The sequence below is a fragment of the Leucoraja erinacea genome, chromosome 14 (genome assembly GCF_028641065.1).
Source record: "Leucoraja erinacea ecotype New England chromosome 14, Leri_hhj_1, whole genome shotgun sequence".
Taxonomy (NCBI): domain Eukaryota; kingdom Metazoa; phylum Chordata; class Chondrichthyes; order Rajiformes; family Rajidae; genus Leucoraja; species Leucoraja erinaceus.
Window position 1 is genome coordinate 25,475,600 of NC_073390.1, and position 23,196 is coordinate 25,498,795.

General features: G+C 49.8%; 1 protein-coding gene across 8 annotated transcripts in view; it reads right to left on the reverse strand.

The window, feature by feature from the left end:
• Positions 1–823: 823 nt before the first annotated feature.
• The window catches only part of lpp (LIM domain containing preferred translocation partner in lipoma), a 159,828-nt gene continuing 137,455 nt past the window's right edge, over positions 824–23,196 (reverse strand). For all 8 annotated transcript variants that reach the window (XM_055645881.1, XM_055645886.1, XM_055645883.1 and 5 more), the window contains 5 exons: positions 18,284–18,428; positions 16,078–16,247; positions 8,506–8,684; positions 7,934–8,054; positions 824–6,348 (listed from right to left, as the gene is read on the reverse strand). In XM_055645881.1, coding sequence (XP_055501856.1) covers positions 6,220–6,348; positions 7,934–8,054; positions 8,506–8,684; positions 16,078–16,247; positions 18,284–18,428 — 744 coding nt within the window. In that variant the 3' untranslated portion in view covers positions 824–6,219. The remainder of the gene's footprint in view (positions 6,349–7,933; positions 8,055–8,505; positions 8,685–16,077; positions 16,248–18,283; positions 18,429–23,196) is intronic.

Sequence of the window (23,196 nt, forward strand, 5' to 3'; positions counted from 1 at the left end):
TAGAGAATATCATCGCCTGACGTAGGCTTTTACAAGTTTACATTCTGGTCTCTTTTAACAGGTACTATTTGAGCCTGGCTTCAGTCGCGACGGCTTTCATAAATCCACGGTACACAAAAAGCTGGAGACACTCAGCGGGTTCAGCAGCATCTATGGGGAGAAGGAAATAGGCAACGTTTCGGGCCGAAACCCTTCATAAATCCACGCTTCAGTCCTGACCTTCCCATCATCAGTGACAACTCCATCTCTTCTCGCCAGCAGGGATGGGGTTGTGTCTCTCATGCCTTCAGCTGAATGTTAGGTACCTCTGATTTGGGTCCACCGGCTTTTTAACAGAATCCCATCCCAACTGCACTAAGACTTTCAATACGTTGTTGAAAACCGTCACTCTGCCCCCTGAATTATCCAGCGCCCCCCCCCCCCACACTCTCCGTGTCTGTAGTCACGCCTGTCTTTCTGCTCTCCAACCTGACACATTAGCCTCATGCCAATGGGAATACATCAACCCTGGACTCTCACTGTGAATGTCACTCGCTGTACGACCCTGCGTCCTCTGGCCAGCTCCTGCCTTGTGTTGGAATAAAATTGAATATTGATATTGAAACCAAAATCGCAACTTCCCCTGTAGAACTTGTTGGCTTTGACCAAACATGTGCCGCGGGGTCTGACCGGGTCACTAGGACTACCCGTGTCAATGCCGGGTCCTGAACCATCCCGTGCCTGGCCTGGGCTCTGACGTTGGGGCCTGATGGTGCGGATCCAACAATCCAACCCAAGGTGCAAATTTATTTCACTTTCAGAATAAATCACACGTCACATATGCTTGTGAATGTGGCAAACCCTTTATTGAGTAGTGTGTTTTCATAAAATGAATATAAATCTCAATAGCAAGAAGTGAATGGCCAAGACTGATTGCAAATCTTAGCTTCTCTCAAATGAAAATAGAAAGCATTTCAAACAAACATATGGTTTTAGGATGAAATATCAATATAATTAATACAATCACGTGATGGCGAAGCAAAATACATTTTAAAGTGATGTATAAAATGCTTTAGTTTCAGTTTATACCAGTATATATAGTCCAACTTGTTGATCACACTAAGTTCCATTTTAATGCTCTCTGTGTGTGTGTTCCTCCCATAGCCCTGACTTCAGGTGGTTGTGTTAAAGCACATTGCCTATGGCTTGGGATGAGTCTGATTGGTTTGAGAGTGGATGGCGATCTGTGTTAGACTGGCATTAGGCACTTTGTCTTCTCCCTCAGGGAGGGAGTGTCACTGGGACAGGTAGTGTTGACCACATTGTCGGCCACACTGAGGGAGGAAGCAGATTGGGGAACCACCTGGATTTTTATGGCAATCCAGTGGACTCATGATCGTTCTATCAACTACATTTTACTTCGATGCAGCACTTGTGTGAACTCATGTCTCTGAATTCTGCCCAGGTTCTGCATTCCCACTCAATGGACTGCAATGTGTTGGCTGGGTCTGATGTGGAGATGTTGGGATGGATTGGCCCGGAATGATTTTATGATGGATTGGCTGGGAATGATGTGGGAATGGATTGTTCCATTTGGGAATGATGTGGCGATGTGCGGATGGATTGGCTGGGAGGTGGCGATGGGATGGACTAAGCTGGTAGTGTGGTGGTGCTGAGTTGGGTGGACTTGGAGATTGAGGTGGATCTAGACACTCTAGTCAGGGAAGGCAGCTCCAGTCAAGCTGATCGTTTCAATGAGAACACATTTAATGATTTTAACCTCTGTAGTGTGCAGTCCTAGACTGCTTCATGGGTACTCATACACAAACCCAATGTGCCAGGAATAAATACAGTGGCGTGTCTGTCCTCCAACCACAGGCTGCTTCCCAGGCAGTGTCCTTGCTGACTCCCCCTGTGTACACAGTCCCTCACTGGTCAGTCACACCCACTGCCAACTTACTGCAGCAACACCTAATGCCCATGTCAGCGCTGTGAATCCTGGCAGATCTTTCCCTTGTCGCTAGAACCATCAGTATTGCCTCTGAGATCATCGGGCAGTGCACGGGCCGGGACAGGTGGAACGGGACAGGGGTGGATGGGGGGTGATGATGTTTCTGCTGTGGTGGCACAATGTGGTCTGACAGGGACAGAAACAGGTGTCGATCTATAACTGCACCCGCAGTATGTCAGTCCCCACTCGCTTCAGTCAGGGTCACAGGCCAACCTCATGTCAAGGCGTTTATCACACGTGACTGTGTACCACTGAATTCAGGACATCCCCGGACCAGATCCAGCCCCTAACACTGCTCTCCCGCCTCTGACTTTCTCAGGGGAAGCTCGAGTTGAGGAAGACTTTAAGTAAATAACAAATACAAAACAAAAAATTAGCTGCAGCCAATCCTGTAATTGTGCAATTTGCTGTAAGACGGCAATTTATCTAAAATATGTAGTGTGGCTGCAAGTAAACAGTGTTGATAAAACCCACCGACAGTAACTGGCCAGGAGCTTATGTTGTGAAGACACTTTAACTTTGTTCATTATCTCTCCTCAGTGAACAGTTTCAGATCATTACATGTGATTAGAAATACATCAGCGTAATAATAGTGTTTTAAAGATTAATATTTAGTTAAAGCAATAATGCATTGATTAACTACAACTGAAATTTACAGAACAGGTTACAGATCAAGTCACCATACCCAGGTCTGGCAATGAATTACCGAGTGCCGACTCACTGGGCACTGATTTAATCTGGTGTACATTCACTGCGCTGATTTCACTAGGTGTGCAATCACTATGGACTGATTTCACAGAATGTACAGTCACTGCACTGATTTCATTGACTGTGCAGTCACTGGGCGCTGATTTGACCGGGTGTGCATTCACTGTGTTCTGATTTCAGTGTGCATTCACTGTGCTGATTTCACAGTGTGCATTCACTGTGCTCTGATTGCACAGTGTGCAGTCACTGGGCACTAATTTAACAGTGTGCATTCACTGCGCTCTGATTTCACAGTGTGGATTCACTGTGCTCTGATTTCAGTGTGGATTCACTGTGCTCTGATTTCACAGTGATGCAGTCACTGCTAATTTCACAGTGTGCATTCACTGTGCTGATTTCACAGTGTGGATTCACTGTACTGATTTCACAGTGTGCATTCATTGTGCTGATTTCATAGTGTGGATTCACTGTGCTCTGATTTTAGTGTGAAGTCACTGGGCGCTAATTTCACCAGGTGTGCATTCACTGCACTGATTTTAGGAGCGCAGTGGCAGTGAATCCACCAGGTGGCAGAAATAATCCACCCTGAGCCGAGCACTTTAAGTGCAGGGGGTGATGAGCAGGGCCTGTACACCATAGCCCTGCACACCACCGCTTTATACAATGATTGTCCAGACAGCATTCTGTTTATTGCATAGAAATCCACAAGGCTGCCCTCACACTCTCCACCACCAAAAGTAATGACACAGCATAGAAGCTGACGGAAAGGAAAAAGAGAGATTAGTGACAGTAAAAATTCACAGTGAGGTATGAACTCCACCGGCAGAGATCAGGAACCTCCCGAGATATAACACCATGCCTGTCTCAGCACAGCTGTGCCCCTTTGGAACACAGTGACAGACCCATCCCCACTAGTACTGTGCCCGTGTTACAGTGCCAGACCCGTCCCCATCAGTACTGTACCCCAGTGTTATACAGCGACAGACTCGTGCCCACTGGTGCTGTACCCCAGTGTTATACAGCGATAGACCTGTCCCCACCAGTACTGTACCCCCAGTGTTATAGTGACAGACCTGTCCCCACTGGTACTGTACCCCAAAGATAGATACAAAATGCTGCAGAAGGAACGGGTGATGTTTGCGGTCGAGACCCTCTTCAAAACTGAGTGAGATTAATGCCCAGTCTGAAGAAGGGTCTCAACCCAAAACATCACCTATTCCTTCTCTCCAGTTATGCTACCTGTTCCGCTGAATTACTCCAGCATTTTGTGTCTATCTTCGGTATAAACCAGCATCTGCAGTTCCTTCCTACACTGTACTGTACCCAGTGTTATACAGCAACGGACCAGTCCCCATCAGTACTGTAACCCAGTGTTACACAAGGACAAATCTGTCCCTACTAGAACTGTGCCCTGGATAGGTACGGGGGTAGGAAAGGATTAGAGGGTTACAGTCCTAATGCGGATAAATAGGATGGAACGTGGATGGGCATGGATGAGATGGGCTGAACGTCCTGATTCTGTGCTGTACGACATCATGACTAGATTCTGTCACCAGATGGTACTGCTGTTGGCTGTGGCCCTGGGAGAGATGTTGCTTCCTGGGTGCGAACCCCAGCAACGTTACTGGAGCGGCAAGGCTGGGATTGGTCCCGGCAACCCGGGAATATGTCGCTAAACTAAGAATGTATTCCATGACCTGGAAAGTCATGAATAATCAGGAAAGGGGTTCTACAAACCAGGTACGTTCTGTAATCTTGGAAATGTCAGCAATATATTTAGGAATGTTTTATAAAAGTTGTATATAAATTGTGGAATGTGGTGAACTTCTGCGAACATGTGTATCCCAGAGTGCCTTTGCATAGAGCTGAGGTGAAGAAACGTCAGTGGTTTAATGATGGCTGTTTTATTTAATCGTATTAAACAGCCACCAACGTTTGCTGATGCCATTTATCAGGGTAATTTACTTGGAATATATTTGTGCACGGTGTGGTCCTTATATGTGGACAGTGAGGTCAGTGTGATGTCAGAGCAGAAACGGATCAATAACCATTATTCCTGTTCCAGCAGCGTTACTGAGCGTCACTACACATGCACACCGTCTGCCTGGTCATTTCACACTGGCAGGAGAAACAATTGTTTTTGTGTTCAACCCAGGCCAGTGATGGTCAGATGTGCCTAACGCTTACCCAGCCCGCTGAGCTCTCTAATTCGCTCCCACATTGCTGTGCACTCTAATCTGCCCCCGCACAACTGCGCTCTCTAATCTGACCCCCGCACCGCTGCGCTCTCTAATCTGACCCCCGCACCGCTGCGCACTCTAATCCACTGGCACTGTGAGCTCCTCGCTAAAGCAGGGAGATTCTCAATGTCAACCTATTTATTCTCATTGCAATGCAGATTCCCAGAGCTAAATAAAAGTGATTTTACTCATTTATCGGCTGCCAGAAGTAAATATTATTCCTTCCTGTACAAACACAAAGCAAGAACGCACGGTCCCATTTTTATCCCACTCCTGCTGTTCCTGTCAACAACTTCACGAGCTCCGCCCTCATAGCCTGGCACTACCGTCCTGACACTACTGTCCTTACACTACCTCCCTGGCACTTCTACCCCAACACCACTGTCCTGACACTTCTACCACTGGTAGTGTGGGAGCAATCCAGAGCACCCGGAGAATACCCACAGTCACTCGGAGAATGTGCAAACTCCACATAAACAGCACCCGTGGTCAGGATCAAACCTGGAGCTCTGGCGCTGTAAGGCACTCTGCCACTGTGTCACTGTGCCGCCCCACCACAGACTCCCCCAACTGCTGGCATCACTCTTGCCACTGTCTCCTGGCAACACCCTGGTGTTGGAACCCCAGCCCCAGCCGTGCTCGAGGGAGATGCTCCCGGCCTGAGCCGTCATCCCAGCCGCCCACTGCCGCATCAACCACCTACCTGTGGAGTTCAACCACCCCACACACTGCTGGGGCCGAGAGTCAGCGGGTTCACAGGAGGCATGGAGTGGGGGATGTGGTGGAGAAACAGAGAGACAGCGAGTGGGAGAGAGAGAGGGAGAGAGACATCGACAGAGAGTGAGAGAGGCATGGAGGGTGGGAAAGAGAGAGACATGGAGTGAGAGTGAGACATAGAGTGTGAGAGAGAGTGTGAGAGATGGAGAGTGAGCATGCAGCCTTGGCAAACAGCAGGGATGGAGAGTGAGTGGGTACTGGGGGGCTGTCGCTCTACGGCTCACTATGAGCCAGGCCCCGGCTCCTGCCCCTTCACTGATGCCAGGTGCAACTGGGCACGTGGGCTGTTGCTTGTAGCAGGTGCCAGCGCTAACTGGGTGCGTGCTGTTCCCGTACCTGGTCGTAGTCCTGGCAGTGGGTCTGAGCGAGTGGCAGGGAGGGGTTCGGGGACAGAGAGCATGGAGGGGTTGGGACACGGTGTGTGGAGAGGTGGGAGGGTGAAGGCGCGCGGAGAAAGTGCAGCTGTAGATCTTTGGTGGGGGGCAGGCGTACCGCTGCATGGCCTCACAGGTCGGTGCTGGCTTTGGCCGTCAGGGCCTGGATGCGTTGGCCATTGCAGGTCTTGCAGAAGACGTGACCATCCAGGGGGTAGCACCCTTGGGTGTCGCCGTCCGACAACGGGGAACCACAGTCCTGGGAAACAGATCACCAACATCAGTGTCTCCACACTACCATCATCCCTGTCCCTTCAGTCCCCACATATCCATGGGCCTGACTAAAATCCTCTTACACACCACTATCGTATGTGTCTTTACCACCACCCCGGCCACGCATTCCAGGCCCCCACAACCCTCTGTGTAAACAATTGCCCCGCACATCTCCATTACACTTTGCCCCTCTCACCTTTAAACTATGCTGTCCAGTCTTTGACTTTGTTTGTTTGGGGAAAAAGTCTTTGTTTAGGGATAAAAAGTTCTACCCTATCTACTGTATGCCTCTCATAATTTTATATATTTTATATATCAGTCTATCCTCAATCCGTAATGCTCCAGCAAAAATAATCTAACCTCTCCCTGAAGTTTATACCCACTAACCCAGCCATAATTCTGGTAAACCTCTTCTGCACCCTTTCCAAAGCCACCACATCCTTCCTGTGATGGGGCAACCAGAACTGCACACAATATTCCAAATGTGGTCTAACAAGTTTTATAAAGATGCAGTGGTACACTGTGACTCTGAAACTCCATGCCCGACGTATGAAGGCAAGCACGCATACCATATGCCTTATCTACCACTCTTGCTGGTGTCGCCCCTTTCAGACAGCTACACATTTAGACCCTCTATAAATCAATGCTGTTAAGGATCCAGCCATTCACTATATACTTCCCAAACCTCACACTTGCTCTGATTAAATGCATCTGCCATTTCTCTGCTAAATCTGACATCGATCTACATCCCGCTGTACCTTTTGACAGCTTTCCTCACTGTCTACAACTCCAAAACTAGTAAGTTGGTTACTTACTAGTTTACTAACTAATTTAAAATATATACATCTCAAACAGCAGAGGCCTCAGCACTGATCTCTGCGGAGTACCAGTGGTCACACACCTCCAGCCAAGATAACGGTCCACCCTGCCTTCTCTCAGTAAACCAGTTCTGAACCCATGCGACCAATTGACTGTTAGTCCCATGCATCTTAGTCTTCTGCATCAGCCTACCATAGGGGACTTTATCAAATGCCTCACTAAAATCCATGGAGACAACATCCACTGCCCCATATCCATCACTTTTGTTGCCTCCTCAAAGCACTCAGATTATGAAGGCACGACCTGCCGTGTACAGAGCCACGATGATTGTTCCTCATTAACCCATTGTCTTCTGTAATGCAAGTAAATTCTATCCCTATGCCCTCTGCTAGCTCCCTACCACTGCGTGAGGCTCACCAGCCTGCAATTCACTGGATTCTCTCTACGGCCTTTGTCTACGTAAACAAAGGGGCAAAGCCAATGGACTTGTATATCTCATTTAGCCCCAGTCTCTGGTACCGGATCACGGCTGATCCGTGCTAAAGCTCACCTGATCTATCTGTGGGGCTCCCTGTGTAAAGGTATCGTAGAGTCACCGAGCATGGCTGACCTGTGTGCCCCTACCTGCAGTACTCTGTACCGACCCCCACACTGTACCTCCCCCACAGCCCCTAACCCTGGCATATTTGCAGTACCTGGCTACCTGTGGTGGCAGAGACACCCCCCCCTCCCCCCCGACGTGTGTACAGTACCTCGCAGCGGTAGCATTGCACGTGGAAGTCACGGTCGAGGGCCACGATGCGCACAGTCTCCTCCTGTCCCACCGCCGGCATGATAGCCTCACCGCACACAGAGCAACGCGGTGCAAACTTCCTGTGGGGGGCAGAGCCATGACACGGGAACGAACACGGGACACGGGAACGCACACGGGACACGGGATCGCACACGGGACACGGGAACGCACACGAGACAAATGACATGGGTCCACACACCGGGCATTACACATGACATTAGACTACACAGGTGGGTAGTACTAGGTGGCCGGGGGGGGCGGGGGGTACTAGAGCCCGGCAGGGTCGGCAGGCAGGGGGGGGGGGGGTGCGGGGCCATGCAGGAGCCCACTTACCTGTGGAAGTCAGCAGTGGGAGGCAGTGCGGAGGTGGGGGTGGCCAGGCGGGAGTTCGGGCGTGTGGGCCGGGGGCCAGGCAGGGGGGGGGGGGGGCTCAGGTGTGGGGGGGCCGGGGCCAGGCAGGGCTTCGGGTGGGGGCTGGATGGGGAGCCGGGCTAGGGTACTGTCTAGGGAGCCGGGAGGGCAGACACTTACCTGTGGAAGTCGTCGATGCAGTGCACCTGGTTGGTGGTGTCGACAGTGAAGGGCACACCGTCCAGGCTGCGGTGACACACCACGCACGTGAAGCACTGGGGGTGGTAGGCCTTACCGGTGGCTCGCAGGATGCGCTCCATGATGGGCCGCGAGCACACACTGCACTGCTCCAGGGTGCTCTGGCAGGAACAGGGGAGAGAGAGAGAGGGGAGGGTGAGACCGGCGCCAAAGAGAACAACCTTTCCAGTACTGTCGGGCTCCATGTGGGGAGGAAGTCATCTTCAATAAGGATTGTAATATAGTTGTATAATCGTTTATTTAGTATATTTGTTTGTCTTGTATTATGGTGGTGGGGTTTGTTTTGTTTTGTTTTATTTTGTACTCTAAACATTATTGTAAATAATTGATAAAATAATTTTTGGTTAAAAAAAGAACAACCTCAGCCTCTGCCGTCTAACCCTGGAGTCGTCCTTGTCACTGGAGCCGTCCCCTGTCCCTGCAGCAGCCCCTTGTCCCTGAAACGGCCTACCATCTCTCATGGACCTTCTTCCAAAGTAACTGACCTGATCGGATAAAACCTCTACCAAACCAATGTTTTGCACAGATTCAATTAAAGCCCTCTGCTTTTACAAATATATGAATTAGTTGTAGGCCCCTTGACCCTGTTCCACCTGTAATCAGATGTGTTTGGGACTCCACATTCTCCTCTGCGTACCCTTCTGAGCTTCGGCCCACAGTCCGTGTCGAAAATGATGTCAAGACCATCTCTTATCTACCTGCACATGATGCAAATCCCTCCAATTCCTGCATATCCATGTATCCATCTATCCATAAGTCTTAAACAACACTATTGTATCTGCCCATCACCACTCCTGGCAGCACGTTCCAGGCACTCACTATCCTCTGTGGAAAAAAACTTGCCCTGCACATCTCATTTACACAACTATTTACACAACTAGCTCAATACACATCTATTCACGAAGCCTTTGTGTTCTTTCTATTTGCTAATTCCCCCTCTAGCCACTACACCATTTATTCAGGGATGCCTAGCTGGTTAAGGTTATGATTGTACAGGTAACAAGCTGGACATTAAATATAGAGAAGGAAGCCGTTAAGTGAAGATCTAATTACGTGTGATCACATTGTAATCAAATTCAAACAGCATGTGTGGGTGAGATTCAATCCAATGGGCTGGGAGTGTGACTGGTCAAAGCTAGTTAACGATAAACACTTGGAAGGGATTAGAAGAAAAATATGCTCAATAAAGTAGCAGAGACGCCCTGCAGGGAAAGAGCTGTAATTACCAAAAGAACAGTTTACGGTGAGTGCAAAAGTAAAAAAAGGAAGAGACGGGCAATCATTCTTCTCTCTGTAACTCGCTGTCTGAACAGCAATGGAGCAGATTCATCAACAACTTGCAAAATAAGTGAAATAGGCACAGCGGGGACACTGCAGAATGTGATTAACAGCTCTACAGCGAACACAGTCACCGTGTTCAACAGAGGCTGCAGAGGAAGCGTGAGAGAGGGAGAGCGAAGGACAGACACAGAGAGACAGAGACAGAGGAAGAGGGAGACAGAGAGGAAGAGTCAGGGAGAGGGAGAGAGACAGAGAGAGAGATGAAGGAAGACACAGCAAAGCATAGCAGAGTTGTGATTTGTGCCGTAGATTGGGGGGGGGGGGCAGATTGGAACAGCGGGAGGGGAGGGATGAGTAGTGAAAGATGATGAATAATGGAGGAGATGGAATGAGGGGAAAGAAACAGGGTGATGGGGGGCTGGTGTGAGAGAAACAGGATAGACAGGAGAAAGAGACAGAGAGGATGCGGGTTAGGGGTAATTGGAGAACTCAATGGTCCAGCCGTTGGGTTGTAGACGACCCCGTGGAGAATGATATGTGCTGCTGCGGCTGTGAGGAGGATGAGGAAGATGTGGCTGAGGGTGAGTGAGGCTGAGGGTGAGTGGGGCTGAGGGTCAGGGTGAGGCTGAGACCAGGCACTTGGAGTGGGGATGGCGAGATGAATCAAAATGTCTGGCAGCCGGGAGCCCTCTAATGTGAAGTGGGAGTTGCCTGTGCTGTTGAGGGCCGCCGTTAGTGCCGGGGTCACCGGGGAAGGTCAGAGCTGACCCTGACCCACCTCAACCACTGACACGATGGGGCAGAGGGGAGTGTAGGGGGTAGTGGTGACCGGGGGCTGTGGGACTGGAGGCAGACCCTGGCCAGACCCGGTGAGAGCTGACACTCCCTCCTGCCAGCACGGGTATGAACCTCACCGGCACTAAAGAGAGACTGGCAGTTCTCTCACACAGTTTCTCAGACTTGCTCTTTATTCCACGCTTACTTCATGGAATTCAGGCATCCTGCTCCCGTCAGGAAGTGCGGTCCCTGCACCTGTAACCAGCTGTCTGGAAACCAGTCCAGTTACAGAACAACTGTGTTCATGAACAGAAAGCCTCAGTGATGAAGAAACGTCAATTAATAACTCACGTGTTTCTGAAGCAGTCTGCCCCTCCCAGACATACAGGACTGCACACTGACGTGAGGCTGTACCTAAGTACACTTCATTATCTCCCAGATAACCCTGGCCTTCAAAGTCTAGTCATGTTTTATTGCTCTTTATCAAGCATTCTCTGCTTGTACAAACATGGGCAGGGCTGTCCCATTCATTGTCCCCCTTCCATCCCCACCCTCACCCCAGATACTGGTTTACACCACAGATCAGTGGGACGAGCAGCATCCCTGGGGTAGAGGAAGAGGTGGCGTTTTGCGTCGAAACCTTCATCAGACTGAGTCCAGATTTTGTGTCTACCCAAGGACCACGTGTGCTGTCTTTATCCAGCCTGGGTCGAGAAGTGACTTTAATCCTAGACTCATAACTGACCCTTAACGTACTCTGATATGGCCCCTGAGTTGAAGCAAAACCTTCACAAAGTGGCATGAGCACCTGGAACAGGAGAGCTGGGCAGTGAACGCCAGGTTACTGGCACCTCTCTCAAAATGGATAATTTAAAAAATATTGCTGCAGTTGTTAAATTGGGGAGTAATAAAAATTCCTGCCAGCAACCTAACACAGAGCCTCTGGAAATCAAGTTTCCAAACCCTAGTATGCCTGCACTTCAATCTATAAAAAGATCCGCACAAATATAGTTCAGATTCCAAAGTTAAACTTTGGCAAGGCTTTCACTATGTCGGATGGAAGGAACTGTGGAATGGCCGTGTTGAGGGAGCACTATGTACGGTGGGATCTCGGTGAAAATCTGTTATGTTTGGCATTGTTGGCGCAGAGAGAAGGTAGACATTTTCAATACTGTTGCTTGTTCAGGTTGAAACAACTTGGTCCACTCTCACCAGGAGACGGCAGGCTTCAAGGTGTCAAAATCCTAAAGGTTTTGTCAAGCTGACTCGTATGTTCTTTCAAAGGTTGCAAGCTCCAAGTAAAAGTGGGGGAGCTGAGAGCTGGCACTCCGTCCGCTGCTGGGACTAGCCGGGGAGAGCCGAGCTTAAAGACTGGCTGCTTCACTTGTACAGAGAATGCAAAGGATGTGGGGGAAAGGGCACTGGGCCACACTCAAACACACACTGCCAAAGGCACGGAACATCCAAATGTGGCCATCTCAATGAAGAGAATAGGAGAGAAGGAAAGGGGGGGAGGGGGGAGTGTGACAGTGGAGGGAAATTAAGAGATAGGACGAGAAGAGAGGATTGAGATGAGGGAGGAGGGGGAGAGATGGATGAGGGATGATATGTTGGCACTACAGTTGTGCCTCAGTTCCAGTGACCCAGGTTCGATCCTGAACTCTGGCACTGTGCATGTGGAGTTTGCACGTTCCCCCTGTGGCTGGATGGGGTTTCACACAAGGGCTCCAATTAACTCCCACCCCAACGACGTGCTCGTTGGTAGGTTAATTGCCCGCTGTAAATGACCCCTCAGCGTAGGTTGGTAGAATAGAGGCAAGGATAGTAACAGCTCAGGAACAGGCCCTGACGCTGCCACAACCTGCTGACTGCGATTACCATTCACTGCATTAGGCCCATATCCCTCTGCACCTGTCCTATCCAGTTCCTGGCCAAATGCCTCTCTACCAATGTTACTGCACCTGCCTCCACCACCTCCTCTTCATTCAGCCACCCTCTGTGTCAGATCTCATAAATCTCAAACTTTAAATCTACTTTCAATTTAAAGGATTTAAAGGAGTAGTTGGTCCATCTATTTAAATGTGAGTAGGCAGAACAAGGAGAGGCGCATTACTGAACAAAACGTGTAAGAAGGAACTGCAGATGCTGGTTTAAACCGAAGATAGACACAAAAAGCTGGAGTAATTCAGCGAGACAGGCAGCATCACTGGACGTTTTGGGTCGATACCCTTCTTCAGACTGGTTAGGGATAAGGGAATCGAGAGATGTAGATAGTGATGTGGAGAGATAAAGAACAATGAATGAAAGATATGCAAAAATGTAATGATGATAAAGGAAACGGACCACTGTAAGCTCTCTGTAGAGTGAAAATCAGAAGCTAGTGAGACTTGGGTGGGGGAGGGATAGACAGAGAGGGAATGCCGGGGCTACCTGAAGTGAGAGAAATCAATGGTAGACACAAAATGCTGGAGTTACTCAGGGAGACATGCAGCATCTCTGTAGAGAAGGAATGGGTGACGGTTTGGGTCGAGACCCTTCATCAGTGAGAGAAAACAATTTTCATACCACTGGGCTGGAAGCTGCCCAAGCAAAATATGAGATGCTGTTCCTCCAATTTGTGTTTAGCCTCACTGTGACAATGGAGGAGACCAAGGGCAGAAAGGTCTGTGTAGGAATGGGAAGGAGAATTAAAGTGTCCAGCAACCGGGAGATCAGGTTGGTTCAAGCGGGCTGAGCAAAGGTGTTCCGCGAAGATCGTTCAGTCTGCGTTTGGTCTCGCCGATGTATAAGAGTCCACATCTTGAACAACAGATACAGTAGATGAGGTTGGACGACCACATCTTGGGACAGGTAACCTGTCGTGTCAGTGTTGGGGATGGGGGGACATTGTGGGATAGAACATACAACAGTACATTATTGTGTGCAGTTTTGGTCGCCTAATTTGAGGAAGGACATCCTTGCTATTGAGGCAGTGCAGCGTAGTTTTACGAGGTTAATCCCTGGGATGGCGGGACTGTCATATGAGGAAAGATTGGAAAGAATGGGCTTGTATTCATTGGAATTTAGAAGGATGAGAGGGGATCGCATAGTGACATATAAAATTATAAAAGGAATGGACGCTAGATGCATGAAAAATGTTCCCAATGTTGGGGGAGTCCAGAACCAGTCTAAGAATAAAGGGGAGACCAGTTAAAAGTGAGATGAGAAAAAACTTTTTCACCCAGAAAGTTATGTATTTGTGGAATTCTCTGCCACAGAAGGCAGTGGAGGCCAATTCACTGGATGAATTAAAAGAGAGTTAGATAGAACTGTAGGGGCTAGCGGAATCAAGCGGCATGGGGAGACGGCAGGCACGGGTTACTGATTGTGGAGGATCAGCCGTAATCACAATGAATGGCGGTGCTGGCTCAAAGGGCCAAATGGCCTCCTCCTGCACCTATTTTATATGTTTCTATCACAGGAAAATGTCAACAATGTCCGTGCCGAACATGATGCCAAGATAAATTCATCTTCTCTGACTGTACATGACCCATATCCCTCCATTCCCTGCATATCATGTGCCTGTCTAAAAGCCTCTTAAATGCCACCATGTTATCGGCCTCCACCACCACCCCTGGCAGCACCTTCCATTCACCCACTACTGTCTACCCTATCTGTGCCTCTTAGAATTTTATAAACACCTATCAGCTCTCCCCTCATTCTCTAACATTCCAGAGAAAAACAATCCACGTTTGTCCAACCTCTCTTTATAGCTCTAATCCCAGCAGCATCCTGGTAAACCTCTCCTGCACCTTCTCCAAAGCCACCACATCCTTCCTCTAATTGGGCAACCAGAACTGCACATAATACTCCAAATGCGGCCTGACCAACGTTTTATAACGCTTGCAACATGACTTCCTGACTCTTATTCTCAATGCCCCGCAGCGTTGTATATTGCAAAGTAGTTATGGAAATAGATCAGGGTGGACTAGGAATAAAGATCTTAAATTAGAGAAAAGCAAATTCTATTAAAATAAGACAGGAAGTCGCAATGGTAAACTGGGAGCATCTACTGCAGGTAAGGCTACATCTGCACAGTGAAAAGCATTCAAAGCAGAAATAACAAGAGTTCAAAGCCAACATTTTCCTGTAGTTAAAAGCCAAGGGTAACAAATACAGGGAGCCCTGGGTGTCGAGGGATACTGAGAGAAAAGGAAGCATGTGGTGGGGATTGAAAACTAATGACAGGGGAGATCTCAAAAGGATTTAAAATGAAGGGAGATGCTTAAACAGGAAATTAGTAATGAAAAGAGGACACCAGACTGCTGGAGTTAGCACAGACCCTGAGGTCCAGAGACAGGCTGGGGGTCTAGAGACAGGTTGAGGTTCGCATGTGAGCACTTCACCCACTTTCACAGATGGACCTGCTGGAGAAGGCAGGTTGGCTCCCATTCCAAGGGCCTGACATCATCAGACACGTTACTGGTCCCTACACCCCCTCACTGGGGGCTCCCACACAGGACACATTGCCAGCAAGATTGAGCTGTCAGATCCTCCAGTACTTTGTTGATGGACATTTGTAAAATTGATGAACAGTGTTTCTCAGGTTGAGTTTGATCGCAGGCTCCTCTGAGACTTTGGGCATATTTGAATCATTCAGAGGCCTGGAAGGGGTTGTTAAGGGTTGCACATTATCATTGTCATTGACTAGATTAGTACATACAAGACTGTGCTGGACTGAGGGTGGGACTGGCTGTAGGACCTGCCCTGTAACTGGCACCGTCCACTGTCACACCTCCTAGTCACAGAGCCATGCAACTTGGAAATAGGCCCTTTGGACTAACTCACCCATGCCGACCCAGATGCTCCATCTAAGCCAGCCTATTTGCTGCATTTGGCCCCTACCCTTCTAATTCTTTCCTGTCCATGCACTTGTCCAATGTCTTTAAAATGTTGTTAAACTGCTTCCTCTGGCAGCTCATTCCATATACCCGCCACCCTCTGGGTGAAAAAGTTGTCCCTCAGCTTCCTATTAAACCTTTTTCGTCTCACCTTAAACCTCTGCCCTCTGGTTCCGGATCCCCTACGGTGGGTAAAAGAACATGCATTCACCCTATCTATTCCTCTCATGATTTTATACATTATAAGATCACTCCTCATCCTCCTGCACTGCAAGGAATAAAGTCCGAGCCTGTCCAAGCTCCCCCTATAGCCCAGGCCCTTAAGCCCTGGCAACATCCTCATAAATCTCCGCACTCCTTCCATCTTGAAGGCATCCAGCTTCGTGGTGTGTGGTCACTGGGGTGAAGGGTCACGAGGATGTGCTGACACCGGGATGAGCGGTCACTAGGGTGAGGGGTCACTGGGATGTGGTGACCCCAGGGTGAGGGGTCACAGGGGAGTCTCGAACCCCCATTCCCCTCCCGCGCGCGCTGCTCCCATTTTCCCGACACTCACGATGTAGCAGAGTTCACAGTACGACTTCTTGTCCACGGCGTAGAAGGCATGTCCCCGCAACTTGTTGCCGCAGGTGACGCAGGAGAAACAGTCCACGTGGAACACCTGCTCCATGGCCGTGCAGCCCGCTCCCTCGCCAACCACGCTCTCCCCGCAGCGCACGCACTGTCCTGCAACAGGATGGGCAATGTCAGCAACGCAGGGGGACCACCGGCCGTGGCACGTCTCCCCCCCCACAGAGACCACCACACTCCCTCTCCCTCCCTCCCACAGAGACCACCACCCTCCCTCTCCCTCCCTCCCTCCCCCCCCACCATGGAGTGACCACCACCCTCCTATTCCCTCTCCTCCCCCCAGAGTAAGACCGCCCCCCCCCCCCATTTCCACCACAAGGAAACAGCATCACCCCTCCCTTCCTCCTCCCTCAGGGATCCCTCCACCCTGCCCAGGCGAGCCAGTATGAACATTGAATTCTCCAATTTCAGTTGACCTCTAACACCCCCAAAGCCACCCAAAGGATTCCTTTGCAGCCTGTTTCTCTCGCGGTTCACAGACTCGCCACTTTTGTGGGCTAGAAGAGTCTGTGTACCACGTGTATATGGAGTGTGTGAGGTTGCAGCCCCTGTTCCAATGCCTAAAGGAACTGCTCCTTGCCTTCTGGCTGAATTTCTCACCCACCATCCCCATCTTTGGGCACCCTGTGCGTAGGGGAGTGGGTAGGGCTGAAGATGTCATGGTTGGGTTGCACCTGGGCCTGGCCAAGCTGCCCATCCTCGAGTCACGGGGCCAGGCAGAAGAGGGCTCTACCCGAGCCGGCTGCCTGCCCCTATTCCGGGGTTACGTCCGCGCCTGGGTGGTTTTGGAATGGGATTACGCGCTGTCCAGGGGCTCCATGGAGGATTTCCGGGACCCATGTGCACAGCATGGGGTGGAGGGTATCCTTAATATAGGGAAATAATTATATAATATTTAAGAATATTTGTTTATTTGGTGTTGGTTTTTTGTTGTTGTATTTTTGTGTCTATTATTTTGTAAATGGTTAATTTAAATTATATTTTGGTAAATAAAAGCCTCACTTCCACTCTACACCTCCCCTTCCCTCCTGGAGAGGTGGGAGGAAGGTTGGAAGGTTGGAGATACGCAGAAGGGAACTAGAGATTCACTCGCTTGCCAGGTCACACCCGCACAATGGCTGCATTAATGGGGGGGGGGGGGGACCGCAGGGAGCAGCAGTGCAGCTCCCATGGTGCAGCGGCGACTGGAATGAACACTCTATGGGATCAACATGGGCAGGGAGGAGACCGGCGCTAGTAAATAGGAAGCAGGAGGAGTCAGATCTGAGGTTCCTGCCCCAGCCCAGGAGAGGCCATTCTGTCCCTCGTCAGGCTAGTCATTCAGTTAGCCCAGCCCAGCCCAGCCCAGCCCAGCCCAGCCCTGGAGAGGGGAGATGCTCAGGGCTGTGAGGAAAGGGCTGGATTGATCAGACAGCTCATCCAAAGAACCAGCACAGCCGCATGGGTTGAATGGCATCCTCCCTGTGATTCACAAGCAGTGTTCTCCAGCTTCCTTGGCTGCTGCCAGCGGACTGTTCTCCAGCAACATAATCAAGCAAACACCAAACGCCTTCTCCCTGGAAACACAGGAATCCTGCCAGACCCTCGAGCTGTCTCGCCAAATCAATCCCAACACTGAACATGCAGCACATGGAGCGATGCAGCAACCCTCCCCCAGCCTGCTCCCTCCGCACACTGCCTGCGTTGTCAGCACTGGGGTCCCGACCACTCTGCTGCCAGCACTTGTGCAGCAGCCCTGCAGCTCCTCCGCTGCAGCAACCATGCAGCACATCCCAGCAGCAGCCATACAGCTCTTCCCTGCAACATCTCCGCAGCAACCCCGCAGGAACCCTGCAGCACCTCTGCGGCAACCATGCAGCACCGCCTACTGAGAGAGAAAGCTCTCTGTTACTGGTATTTGGGGATTACTAAAGCAGCGACTGGTCTGAAAGGGATATGTTGAGGGTGATCCCTCCTACAGTGAGAGGCACTGTAGTGACTGGTGTTTCACTGATGCGTCGAGCATGTAAAGTATTGTAGGATGAGGGAGGAGAGGGCTCCATCAATGAAAACTGTCACTATGTTCGCATGGGGAGAGACGGCAGAAATACAGACACATCTGGATCAGACAAGCTGCCACTGGTTTTCTTTACCAAAGTAATCATCCGATGGTGGATTCTCCATGTCAAACAACAGCTTCTTTGTCAGACGGTTAAGTTCATCCTCTGGCCTTGGAGCTGGAGCGGAACCCGGAGCCGGAGCTGGAACCGGAGCGGGAGCTGGAGGCTGGTAGACATTCTGAGAGAAAGAGAAAACGCATGTCGATAAATCGAGCATCAAACACAACTTCCAACAGCAGTTTTTAAGAAGGAACTGCAGATGCTGGAAAATCGAAGGTACACAAAAAAGCTGGAGAAACTCAGCAGGTGCAGCAGCATCTATGGAGCGAAGGAAATAGGCAACTGTAGCTGGGAAAGGGGAGGTAATGTTTTCCTGTATTAGCTGAGACACAGATTAAAGGGAATGGTGCTCGAGTTAGCTCTTTCACAGCGTTAGACCTTAGCTCCAGCACTGCGAACCTGCCCTGTCACCGTAACGTGGGAGGGATGAGATTGCACTGAGTGTTCAGAGAAGATCAGTGGGAACAGTGACACAATGGGAATAGTTTAGCTGTTGAGGAAAGAATGGAATAGCTGGGTTTATTTACTTTGGAGCAGGGAAGGCCAAGGGAAGATTTAATTAAGTGCAAAATGACGAGGGACCTAGAGTAAATAGGAAAGACTCATTTCCTAACCAGAGGGATCAAACAGCATGGGGTAGGGATTTAAATTGATCAGCAGAATGATGAGAAGAGAAAAGGAAGTTTTATTCACCACAAAAGCACGTTCACAGGGAGAGGGTGTGAGAGGAAGGAATCTTCATCCCATGACCTGTGCCTGGGGTGTACACAATGACTGATACTAGCGTTAGGCTGGGACTGGTCTGTCACCAGATAACCTGACATTTCTCAGAGTCCTGACCTCCCAAAACCATCCACCTCTCTACTTCATCAACCTTAGCTTCTCCGTCACCGTGCGTGGCATCAGGAAGGCTGGTACTACCTGATACTACCTGATAGTATGATACTTCATAGCAAAATGATTTGAGTATAGGAGCAGGGAGGTTCTACTGCAGTTGTACAGGGTCTTGGTGAGACCACACCTGGAGTATTGCGTACAGTTTTGGTCTCCTAATCTGAGGAAAGACATTCTTGCCATAGAGGGAGTACAGAGAACGTTCATCAGACTGATTCCTGGGATGTCAGGACTTTCATATGAAGAAAGACTGGATAGACTCGGCTTGTACTCGCTAGAATTTAGAAGATTGAGGGGGGTGTCTTATAGAAACTTACAAAATTCTTAAGGGGTTGGACAGGCTAGATTCAGGAAGATTGTTCCCGACGTTGGGGAAGTCCAGAACAAGGATAAGGGGGAAGTATTTTGGGACCGAGATGAGAAAAACATTTTTCATAGAGAGTGGTGAATCTCTGGAATTCTCTGCCACAGAAGGTGGTTGAGGCCAGTTCATTGGCTATATTTAAGAGGAAGTTAGATGTGGCCCTTGAAGCTAAAGGGATCAGGGGGTATGGAGAGAAGGCAGGTACGGGATACTGAGTTGGATGATCAGCCATGATCATATTGAATGGCGGTGCAGGCTCGAAGGGCCGAATGGCCTACTCCTGCACCTATTTTCTATGTTTTTATGATGTCTGCCACTCTGACCATCGTCTTTCCCTGTTCTACCTTCTGGGAGAAGATACAGGAGCTTGAAAGCCCAGAGATCCAGAAAAGAAGAACATCTTCCTCACAGTTATCAGACTCCTGAACCCATCACCTCTTCAACACCCCCTTCCTACAGGTGCTGACATCCACTCTAACTCTCAACTCTACCTCATTTGGTGCACCTTAGTGTCTTTTTGCACCATTTCACATTGCATTGATCATTGCTGTGTGTATCTAGTTTATTTTGTGCGTTGCATGTGAACAGGGAATTTCATTGCCACCCCGGTGTATGCAACAATAAACCAACCTGGAGCTGAATCCCCCAATGACTGATCTATCATGTGTCTGCACCTCCTTAAACTCTGCACTCCACAACTCCCTACCCAGCCACTGTACCTTCCTCTCCCCATGCGCACCAGGTTTTGGGGGCTTCTGACGGTGCAGTAAGGATCCCTTCGTAGAGTCTGCACAATGAGGAGGGGGTTGGCCAAGGGAGGGAGGGCACTGCATGATGGGGGATGTTGGTGGGAACATTACGGGTGCAGTGCTGTTCCCGACAGTTGACCGACCAACCGATCAATCAACCAACCTAATAATCAATCAATGTTGCCGGTTAAAATGCAAATCCAGCTGCCCGAGCTAGGAGTCAGGATCTAGGGGCGTGGCTTTGACACAAGAGGCAGTCAGAGTTATAGAGCACAGAAACGGACCCCTCCCTCCACCTCTCCATTCCCACCAGGTTTATAACGGAACGAGTCTCATTTGCTGGCATTTGCCCCTTATCCCTCTGAGCCCTTACTACCCAGACCCTGCATCACCCAGAGTGGGAGGGGGCTGAGGGAGCGGCGAGGCGTGAATTACTACCAAGATCCCACCTGCAAACCAAGACAGCAGGTTGCAGGGAAATGTGGGGGGAAGCCAGTGATGGGATTGCTTTGAGAACAGGCACAGACTCGATGGGCCAAATGATCTCTGTCTCTGGTAAGAAAACGCGAGTGGTTAAAGCAAACAGTCACCAACGTGGGTTAGTCTGGGTGTAAATGATTTCCCTTACAGAGCACTGCAAGAGCCATGGTGTATGTTCGCATCTTCAGGGCAGGAGTGTCGGGTGGCAGAGGTGTGGGGCTGATCCCGTGTACTGATGCAGATTCCTCCCAGTTACCTGGGGTTACAGCACAGGCACTGACCAAAGCTACATTATTCTGCTATTTTTGCGATGGTATTGGAAATTCAAAAACTAGATTTATAAATTTTAACAAGTGTTAATATTACACAAAGATTACTAAAATTAAAAAAAATTACATTTATTAATAAGATTGGGAGGTCAGGCCTTTAAACAGCTTACAGGACAATGATCGCCCCAGACACCAACAGTAAGAAACGGGAGGAGTACAGGACCTTTTGCTGACAACAAAAGCACAGGTGACATGGAATCAGTTTAAAGCCAAGAGGGTAAGAATGTCGCGACAAGATAAAAATTGCTGTCAGGTGAAAGTGAGGGAGAAGCTAAAAGTTCTCAGAAGGAGCGGCGAGCAGAGATAGGTGCAGGTGAGAGGCGCGAGGGAGGCAGGAGCGGCGGGGAGAAACAAGCACGAGAGCCAGCAGAAGCAACAATTCATTCACTACTTTATCAGGGAGTGGGTTGTCAGAGTAATGTGGGCTGAACGAGGCAGATAACGGTGACATTTTAAATGAAAAGAAGCAGCGAGCAGGGAGAGTGCATCGTGACTTTTCATCAGTATCAGTGATGGGGAAAGAAATGGGTATAAGTGACAGCACTGAGTCAGAGCCAGGAGGCAGAAAAATGAACAGAATTATTCACGGCAGAGCAAAGAAAGGCATTGTAGAACAACGCTCTCCCTGCACTGCCCTTCCCACAGTGCGGCACTCTCCTGATATTTGGGCACCCGGTACAGAGGGGGTAGGTTCGGGAGGGAGGGTGGGGTCCCCCTGTCGATCTGCTCCTGGGCCTGGCCAAGATGGCCATTCGCGGGTCCAGGCAGCGGGTAGTCGATGGCCGCACCAGGGTTGGCTGTCTGCCCCTTTTCCAGGCCTACGTCCGTGGAGAGAGAACGCGCGGTGTCCACAGGGAGTTTGTCGGCATTCCGTGAACGCTGGTCACCGCGGGAGGTCGAGTGTATTGCTGTTAAAGTTGGCGTTATATTAATCTGATGACCGTTTGTTTGTAAACTGTCAACATAGGCAGCCTTTGGTCGTGTTAATACACTGTGTGTTTATTTTTATTTTCGGAATAAAAGTATTTGTATAATAACAAATGTTTTAAATTGTACAGGGATCTTTCAATACCACCCCTCCCACAGTGCGGTGCTCCCGCATTGTTTTCCTGCTCAGCTCTGGGTGGGGGGTGTTTATTGAGGGTGTACGAATGTTGTGAACACTCTGTCCAGGAGTTCATTAAACTCACAACTGCAGCCACTGCTGGACACCAGGATCAGTGAGTTTAATGGACACCATGCAGTCACTTACAGTGCAACACTAACACAGCCAACAAGCTCTCTCGGTCCTGCCAGCTCCCTCATGTCTCAGTTCATGAGCAGGTTGCCGTGAGTAACTGCTGGATAGGAAGCGTCTGCGAGTCTTTAACTGCACAGCAAGCAGTGGTGAGACGAGCTGCCGGTGTATGACTCAGTGCCTCCTTCCTCATACACAAGCTCGATCTGCACACACTGCTTCTCCAGGGAATCTCCCCAATCGACACAACAACCTCCTAGACAAGGCTATTAAACACAATTAATATTTCCTCCCTACTTCCCAAGCCATGTACTTGGTGATTTGGTCAAAGATAAACTGCCCAACCCCACAGAGTGAGTGGAACAACTTCAGGCTTCAGCAGTGCAGGGAGAAAGGGATAGCAGTGGTAGTGCAAAATGAATGGTCAGAGGGCAAGGAGGAGTGAGTGGTGTGTGTGTGTCACACGCAGTCTATGAGGGAAGTCAGTCCCTCTCACCCCAACACCGCCCCAGGAGCAATCTGCTCCACAAACTCATCCCTTCCAACACAGGGCGCAGCGGGTAGAGCTACTGCCTCATAGTGCAGTCATCCGGCCTGTGATGCTGTCTGTGCGGAGTTTGCATGTTCTCATAAGGTCATAAGTGATAGGAGCAGAATTAGGCCATTCGGCCCATCAAGCCTACTCTGCCATTCAATCATGTCTGATATATCTCTCCCTCCTAATCCCATTTTCCTGCCTCACCATAACCCCTATCTGCGTGGGTTTCCTCCGAGTGCTCCGGTTTCCTCCCCAATCCAAAGGAGATGCGGGTTTATAGGTTAATTGGCCCTCT